General features: G+C 41.9%; 1 protein-coding gene across 1 annotated transcript; it reads right to left on the bottom strand.

Annotated features, from left to right (window-relative positions):
• Positions 1 to 1,945: 1,945 nt before the first annotated feature.
• LOC115464538 (vomeronasal type-2 receptor 26-like) lies at positions 1,946 to 2,839 on the bottom strand. The gene has a single exon (XM_030194904.1). The coding sequence runs from the start codon at positions 2,837 to 2,839 to the stop codon at positions 1,946 to 1,948; it is 894 nt and encodes a 297-aa protein (XP_030050764.1).
• Positions 2,840 to 9,138: the final 6,299 nt, after the last annotated feature.

The following is a 9,138-nucleotide window of genomic DNA, read 5'->3' on the forward strand; positions in this document are numbered from 1 at the left end:
ATTTCAATGGCATCTACTCAGGGTGCAAAGATGTGCTTTTGAAAAAACTACAGACAGCTCAGAATACGGCTGCCAGGCTCATTTATGGTGCATCTAGATTTGAAAGTACAAGGCCTCTGCGAGAGAAACTGCACTGGCTTCTTGTCAAAGACCGTATCACTTTAAAAATTTGCGCTCTGGTGCACAAAATCATCTATGGTGAAGCCCCTGCATACATGGACACCCTAATCAACTTGCCACCAAGGAACTCCCACAGATCCTCATGAACATACTTAAACCTCCATTACCCAGTATATAATAGACTTAAATACAAAAGCACCTACGCATCAACTTTCTCCTACACTAGCGCTCATCTCTGGAATGATCTGCCTAAACTGGTGAAACTTACTACTGATCACCCTACTTTCAAAAAGCGCCTCAAGGCCTTTCTATTTGGCAAAGCATACGCGTCACTACTGCCAGGCATCTCTACCTTCTGATCTGTCTTACCCCGGTGTCACATTACACAACGCTGCTCTTTCTCTTTTACTTTACCTCGCGTTTGCCTTTTCCCCCATTATACTTCTAGGACATCAATTGTTTGACCCCTGATATGCTGTGTTTTTATGTAGATTGTTGTAAGCCACATTGGGCCTGCCCATGGGTGGGAAATTGTGGGATATAAATGCTGTAAATAAATAAATAAATGTTAGTAATGTAAGCCACATTGAACCTGAACTCTTCTTGGACTAATCTCCTATATAATAATTTGTCAATCTGCGTCCTGTATGCAAATGAGCTACTACGTAATCGGCTCGCCTCCAGCCTTCCCTTCCCTCTCAGTGTCCCGCCCTCACGGAAGAGGAAGCTATGTCAGAGGAAGGCGGGACACTGAGAGGGAAGGAAAAGGGAAGGTGGAAGGCGAGCCGAGCCTGCTGCCTTCACTGACGCCACTGCAACTTGAGGTAAAATAAAAGTTTTAAAGGAAGGGCGGCAGGAAGAAAAGCAGGGCTGTTGTATGAGAAGAGGGCGGGCAGGTGAGGGCTGGGGTTGAATTGGAACTCGGGTGCTTAAAAGGGGGGCAGGTGGGGGCTGGGGCGAGTCACTGGACATGGATGGGATGGGAGGGGAGGGCAGAGGAGAATTGCTGGACATGGATGAGAGGGGAGAATCGCTGGGCAGGGAAGAGAGGAGAAATCGCTTAGACGATAGCCTTGCTAGAGCCTGTTTCATTTTTGGAGAAATGGGCTTTTTTGCTTGTGTGGGATAAAAATGTCATAAATAAAATAAATATATAAGCAACCAAAAACCCAGCTGACTGAACTATTTAAGTGAAAAGGACTATTTACTGCAGTGAGTTTATCCATCTACTCTGGAGTAATTGTCAAAATTAATGTGTAATAGTTGCTACCGTATTAAATGTTGGTGCATGTGAATTTTCATGTTAACAGTTAATGAAGTTTAGAGTGAAGGAGGAGCCTAATAGTGCAGTGAGCCGAAAACATAGGGAACTAGGTTCAGTTCCCACTGCAGCTCCTTGTGATTCTGGGCAAGTCACTTAACCCTCCATTGCCCAAGGTACAAAATAAGTACCTGTATGTAATACGTAAACCATTTTGATTGTAACTACTGAAAGGCAGTATATCAAATCCAGTTCCCTTTCCTAAATAGCCCCCGAGTGTTTCCCTATTTAATTGGAGGATGACTCAGAAATCTATTCAATACATAACATTATTCCAATAAAAAGATGTCACCAACAACTTTATTATTGACTATTATATCAACTTAATTTTATATTCAAATTGTGTAGAATATCTAATTGTAGCTATAATATAAAATATGTGAAATTTAGGATGGCCTCAACCAATGATGCAGTTTCTGGGTAAACAAAGGACATTCAACTTGGACTTACCCAACTGATAACAATATTTAAATTAATCCATCGTTTACACAAATATTAATAATTCTAGTTTTTTGATACATATTTTCTGCTGTTCCTTTCAGGTCTCAGTAGAATAACGTAGCACTTAGGGAAAAAGATACAGCCAAGAAGTCCAGCACTGGAGGACAGAATAGCAAATATTTCCACTGCCACCATGTACTTGCCCTTGGTGCTCAGGTACGTTGGGATGAAGGAGACCCATACATTGCAGAACACCAGCATGCTGAAGGTGATGTACTTGGCCTCATTGAACCTGTCAGGTAGATTTCTTGCTAGGAAAGCTACGATGAAGCTGATGCCTGCCAGAAATCCCAGATAACCCAGAACACAGTAAAATGCAACTATTGACCCTTCATTACATTCAGTTAGTATTGTTCCAATTTCTGATTCCATATTAAGAGATGGGAATGGGGGAGCAATGACCAACCAGGTAAGACACAGAACAGTTTGAATAAAGGAACAGAAAAGGACTATAGAAATTGAGATCCTGGAACCCATCAATTTCCGGAGCTTGCTTCCAGGCTTGGTGGCATGAAAGGCAATGACCACAGTGATGGTTTTTGCCAATATAGAGGAGAGAGTGATAGAGAAACTGATCCCAAAAGCAGTCTGTCGGAGAACACAGGTCACTTTGTCAGGGTGGCCGATGAATACTAAGGAGCAGAGGAAGCAGAGCATGAGGGAGATCAGGAGAATGTAACTAATGTCTCGGTTGTTGGCTTTCACTATGGGAGTGTCCTTGTAATGAATAAAGATCCCCAAAATGACAGTATTAATGATAAATAAGAAAATACAGATGAAAATCAAAGTTATCCCCAAAGGCTCTTCATAGGTCAGAAAGGATATCACTTTTGGGATGCAGGCATCTTTCTTCTGATTGGGCCATTGGTTGACTGGGCATTTCATACAAGAGTCCATATCTGTGAATGAAAAATAATTCCCTATTATCTCATAAATAGCATCAGCTACAGAACAGTAACTTTTCCCTTATAATAAGGTTTGTTTCAAAATGACAGACAGTAGCAAACATTAAACAAGTAATGAACGATGAAGTTCCTGTAAATGAAATCATGCATTATCACTTAGAAGTACTTGCACCTGAAATGTATGCTTTTAAAGGATTCTATACGTCTTATTTAATAGGGGTGTGATTAGTTTTGCTAGCAGTATCCAGATCATGTTTTTGGATTAGATGCTATAAGGGGATGCTTGCTTTAGGGAGCGTCCCCTTATAGCATACCAAAAAGGAAAACCCATTGGAGAAATACTTACGTACAAACACATAGATTACGAAACTGACATGGGTCAGGTGGGCCACACCAGCTGTGGAGCATATCAGTGGTGTGAACACACTTGAGGGCTTGCTATGGAGACTTCCCAATTCTTAACAGACAGTAATATCTCATTCTGCTCCACAGCTGTTGTGTATGTGATATTATGTCCTTGCGATCTTATATATGTAGGTGGCACAAAAAGAGCAGTCAAAGATCGCTTAACAGAACACAAGTCTCATATAAAAAACACAATGTTAACTTCGCCATTGGTAGCCCACTGGTGGGAAAAGGGTCATACTACTGCTGACATAAGATGTAGAGTTATTGATAAAATTCAGATTGGGTGGGAGGGAGGTGATACTACAAGTTCCTTAACATCAAGGAACAGAGGTGGATATACCATCTGAATACCATATATCCCAACGGGTTAAACTTGGAGTTGGATGGGGGGTCTTGAGGTATTGCCCTTTAAAAGGCTGTCATTATGGAGAATGTATGATGGTGTCTCTATGAAAAAGTGGGCGTCTTCAGCCCAGTCGCCATTTTATAGACTTTGCATAATTAAATGAGAGCTGTAGCGATTAAGGTGAGAGCTTATCAGATGTAAAGCTAAAATATAGTTTTGTTATTGATGAACATAAATCTTGATCCCACCTATTGCTTTTCAGGACCAAACCCTGAGGCAGTTTCTCGAAACATGGACCATGTCGGTGTGGGTCCGCTTATGCTTTATTAGAATGCAAATAAAGCTAAGTAGCATTTTATTAAAAATTGAAAAATATATGAAAGTTTATAAAAATTATTAAAGTTTAAAAGACCGATGATGACTGCAGTGAGTCACTGAGCAGTGATCCCAGTGTGAAATGAGTTACTGCTGAGGTCTCTGAATAAGCTCCACAACTTTGATGTTTTTCTAAAGGCAGGAGTGCATGCATATTTACTGGCCCATATTGGGTCTTCAATTAAGGGAAATGGGACTTGATATATTTCTTTTTTGCAACTACTGTCAAAGTGGTTTACATATATTCAGGTACTTATTTTGTACCAGGGGCAATGGAGAGTTAAGTGACTTAAGTCACACAGAGCTGCAGTGGGAATTGAACTCAGTTCCCCAGGATCAAAGTCCACTGCACTAACCACTAGGCTACTCCTCCACACATTGGTTGTTCACCATAAAAGTACTTTTGATTCTTTAAAGGCTGAATATGGGCCTAATAGTGACTTAACGGTGCCCATGAGCCTGGCATGAAATAGCTCACCAGTATGGCTGGAGATTTCTTCCTCTGGACAGGGAATACAGTCATAGCAGCAGACAGGCTGTCCTTCCCTGGTTAATTTCCTGAACCCAGGAAGGCAACTCAGGCTGCATCTGAACTCTGGAGGTGTCTGAGGATCGAGGAAAAAAATCTGAATAACGAGGTAATACTGGATTATGACTTTTCAAATGCAGTTACTTTTCTGCCTAAACGTGAGTCGGTTTTATCATTTAGTTTTTGAGCTCATTACCAAGCTACATTAGAATATGGAGGTCAGTATGAGCTCTATTTTGATTAGAAATAAAAATAATATGAAACAAATTTGACCTGGAATTGGTCATTCAGGCTGACTGGGGAATTTCTTGAGAATGTTCCTCCTTAATAGTTTGATTAAAAGTAAGAGAAAATACCTCTACTTTATCAAATAACTATGAATTCTCTCTCTCCTCGTAAGACTTGGGCTACGAGAAAAGGACTTTTAGTTGATGTCTTTGTAGCCTACTTTTCTACCTCCAAGACTGAACATTTACCTAATGGATCTGCTCTCCATTGGTTGGTCCCATAAAAGTACTTTTGTTTCTTTAACCATTTAGCTAACACCTTTATCCAGAATGAGTTTCATTCAGCTACACTAGATATGTTTTCTTTAAACTTGTCAAATGGAAATATTTTAGCCAAATTTGTCTCAATATGTGAAGGATGCCGCAAGGGTGTTTCAGGAGCAGGGCCTAATGTTATACAGATAACAATACTATACAGCTACTGTCCAGATAACTTATCCATTGGTATTAAATTATACTGCAGAAATAGTAGATCTAACTTTATATTTTTAATTGATCTATTTAAAGTTAGGCCAGCTTATTCAGCGAGCTAAACTATATAGATATTACTGCTGAATAAAGCATGAAGATGTATAGATAAATAAGCATATCTTTATGCAGTCATAGTAACATGGAGGGCCATTATCGAAAGGGACGCCCAAGTTTTGCTGAGGACTTCCTCGCAAAATGTCCTGGTGGAAGGGCGGGGAAACCCGTATTATCGAAACAAGATGGACGTCCATCTTTCGTTTCGATAATATGGTTGGGGACGCCCAAATACTGAAATTTAGGTCGTTCTTAGAGATGGTCGTCCCTAGACTTGGTCGTTTCTGATTTTTGGCGATAATCAAAACCAAGGACACCCATCTCAGAAACTACCAAATGCAAGCATATTGATCGTGGGAGGAGCCAGCATTTGTACTGCACTGGTCCCCCTGACATGCCAGGACACCAACCGGGCACCCTAGGGAGCACTTCAGTGGACTTCATAAATTGCTCCCAGGTACATAGCTTCCTTACCTTGTGTGCTGAGCCCCCCAAAACCCACTACCCCCAACTGTACACCACTACCATAGCCCTTGCGGGGCACCTAGATGTGGGTACAGTGGGTTTGTGGTGGGTTTTGAGGGCTCACTGTTTCCTCCACAAATCTAACAGGTAGGGGGGGTAGGCCTGGGTCCGCCTGCCTGAAGTGCACTGCACCCACTAAAACTGCTCCAGGGACCTGCATACTGCTGTCATGGACCTGAGTATGACATTTGAGGCTGGCACAAAATATTTTTAAAAGATGTTTCTTTTATGGTGGGAGGGGGGTTAGTGCAAAGCAAAACAGCAAAAGTAGAGGGGGTTAGTGACCACTGGGGGAGTAAGGGGAGGTCATCCCTGATTCTCTCCGGTGGTCATCTGGTCAGTTCGAGCACCTTTTTGTGCCTTGGTCGTAAAAAAACCAGGACCAGGTAAAGTCGTCCAAGTGCTCGTCAGGGACACCCTTTTTTTCCATTATGTGTCAAGGATGTCCATGTGTTAGGCACGCCCAAGTCCCGCCTTCGCTACGCCTATGACACGTCCCCATGAACTTTGGTCATCCTCGCGATGGAAAGCAGTTGGGGACACCCAAAATCGGCTTTCAATTATACCGATTTGGGCGACCCTGTGAGAAGGACGCCCATCTTCCAATTTATGTTGAAAGATGGGCGTCCTTCTCTTTCGAAAATGAGCCTGATAGTAAATGATGGCAGATAAAGATCTGAATGGTCCATTTAGTCGGCTCAACAGTCACAATTAAACCAACAGTGAATGTCATATAAAATAGTTGATCATAGTCTATTTTTGGCATTTCTGGGACATAGACTGTAGAAGTCTGCCTTGCTCTGTCCTTAGGTTCCAACTACTGAAGTTGCTGTTGAAACCCACTCCAGCCTATCCAAATCCATCTTCCATTTTTGGGACACAGATGGTAAAAGTCTGCCTGGCACTGTCCTCTTATTCCAAATTACTGCAGTTTCTGTTGAAGCCCTATCCAGCCCATCCTAAACCATATTTCCATATATGGGACACAGACCGTATAAGCTTGCCCAGAACTAGCCTTAGTTCTTCACAGCCAGAGTCACCATCTAAGTGCCACTTGACATGCAAACACACAACCAACCATTTAAATTTTGTTGTTTTATACCATTCATTTTCTAATTATAGATCCTCTGTGTTCATCCCACACCTTTTTGAATTCCATCACCTTTTTTTTTCTCCACTTCCTCTCTCGGGAGGGCATTCCAGGCATCAACCACCCACTCCATGAAAAATAATTTCTTGACATTACTCCTAAGTCTACCACCCCGCAACCTCAATTCATGTCCTCTTGTTTTACCATTTTCCAACGTCTGTATTATATCTCCCCTGTCCCTCCAATCCCTTTGCTTTTGGCACATGCCCCATTCCATTTCTGTTGCCTTCCTCTGGACTTATATTCTTAATTTGTCATACTGGCTGAAACCAAAAGTCCATCTTGCCCAGTATCCAAGTTTTGAACAGTAGCCAATCCATGTCACAAGTATGTAGTAGGATGTTTGCCCGCAGGGATAAGCAGTGGTTTTCCTAAAGTCTACTTTATTACTTATGGACTTACTTCTAGGAAATTGTCCACATCCTCTGGCAATGATTTTCAGAGCTTAACTATGCATTGAGTAAAAAAATATTTTCTCCTATTATGTAACTTCAAAAGGCACAAAGAGTAGGCAGCACGCCATGAAGAAGTAAACAATTGAGTCACGCTTACACATTCCACGCCAGGATTTTATAAACCTTGTTCATATCTCCCCAGAGCCGTCTCTTCTATAAGCTGAAGAGGCACAACATAGTCTTTCTTATATTGGAGTTGTTCCATCCTATTAATCATTTTGGTTGCAGTGCTCTGAACCTTTTCTGCTATATATTTTTTGACATGTGGGGGACCAGAACTGCATACAATGGGCTAGATTATTTCAAAAAGTACAAAGACTAGGAGGCATTCAATAAAGTTGTATAGAAATACTGTAAGGATGCTGTGCACAGTAACATAGTAACGTGGAGGGGCATTTTCAAAAGGGACATCATGTTTTGATATGGACGTCCTCACAAAATGTCCCGACCTAGGGGCGGGGAAACCTGCATTTTCAAAACAAGATGGATGCCCATCATTCGTTTCGAAAATACCATCAGAGACGTCCAGATCCTTAGATTTGGTCGCCCTAGACTTGGTCATTTCTGATTTTCGGCGATAATCGAAACCAAGGACGTCCACCTCAGAAACGACCAAATGCAAGCCATTTGGTCATGGGAGGAGCCAGCATTGTACTGCACTGGTCCCCGTGACATGCCAGGACACCAACCGGGCACCCTAGGGGGCACTGCAGTGGACTTCATAAATTGCTCCCAGGTACATACCCACTACCCCCAAGTTTGTGGGTGAAGGGGGGCACCTAGATGTGGGTACAGTGGGTTTGTGGTGGGTTTTGGATGGCTCGCTGTTTCCTCCACAATCGTAACAGGTAAGGGGGGCCTGAGTCCGCCTGCCTGAAGAGCACTGCACCCACTAAAACTGCTCCAGGGACCTGCATACTGCTGTCATGGACCTGAGTATGACATTTGAGGCTGGCATAGAGGCTGGCACAAAATATTTTTAAAGATAGTTTTTGAGGGTGGGAAGGGGTTAGTGACCACTGGGGGAGTAAGGGGAGGTCATCCCTGATTCTTTCCGGTGGTCATCTGGTCATTTTGGGCACCTTTTTGTGCCTTGGACGTAAGAAAAACACAACCAGGTAAAGTCATCCAAGTGTTCGTCAAGGACTTCCTTGTTTCTTTCGATTATGGGTTGAGGACGTCCAAGATAGTAACATAGTAGATGACGGCAGATAAAGACCTGTACAGTCCATCCAGTCTGCCCAACAAGATAAACTCATATGTGCTACTTTATATGTATACCTGACCTTGATTTATCCTTGATTAATCAGGTTATTTGAGTATGTATTTGTGGTATATGTAGAATTTAGTGGTAACCACAAGCTGTATGAGATTTACAAGTGAGTGTTACTTAAAATTAGGTTTCATATTATAACTGCAGTTATTTGTTGTGGGGTATAATAAGAACTAACTGCTTTATGGTTTGAATGCATAGTTGACTTAATGAGATCTGTTTTTAAAAATTTGAAACATCATTAACTGCAAGTTGCATTATAAGTAACAGTAGGTGTGTGCGCATACATTTTGAGGAGGTGGAACACAGGCTGTGCTATGATGGTTCCATCTAAATACTACCACATGCTTTCCCTGGGAACGCTATGGGTGTAATGGATATGGACTGAGCACAATCTAAAATTTAAATAATTATATTA

Source organism: Microcaecilia unicolor, chromosome 3 (genome assembly GCF_901765095.1).
Source record: "Microcaecilia unicolor chromosome 3, aMicUni1.1, whole genome shotgun sequence".
In the NCBI taxonomy this organism is placed as follows: Eukaryota; Metazoa; Chordata; class Amphibia; order Gymnophiona; family Siphonopidae; genus Microcaecilia; species Microcaecilia unicolor.

Excerpts from the sequence above, each read along its gene's own strand:
- LOC115464538 (XM_030194904.1), bottom strand. The coding sequence starts at position 2,839 with ATGGACTCTTGTATGAAATGCCCAGTCAACCAATGGCCCAATCAGAAG.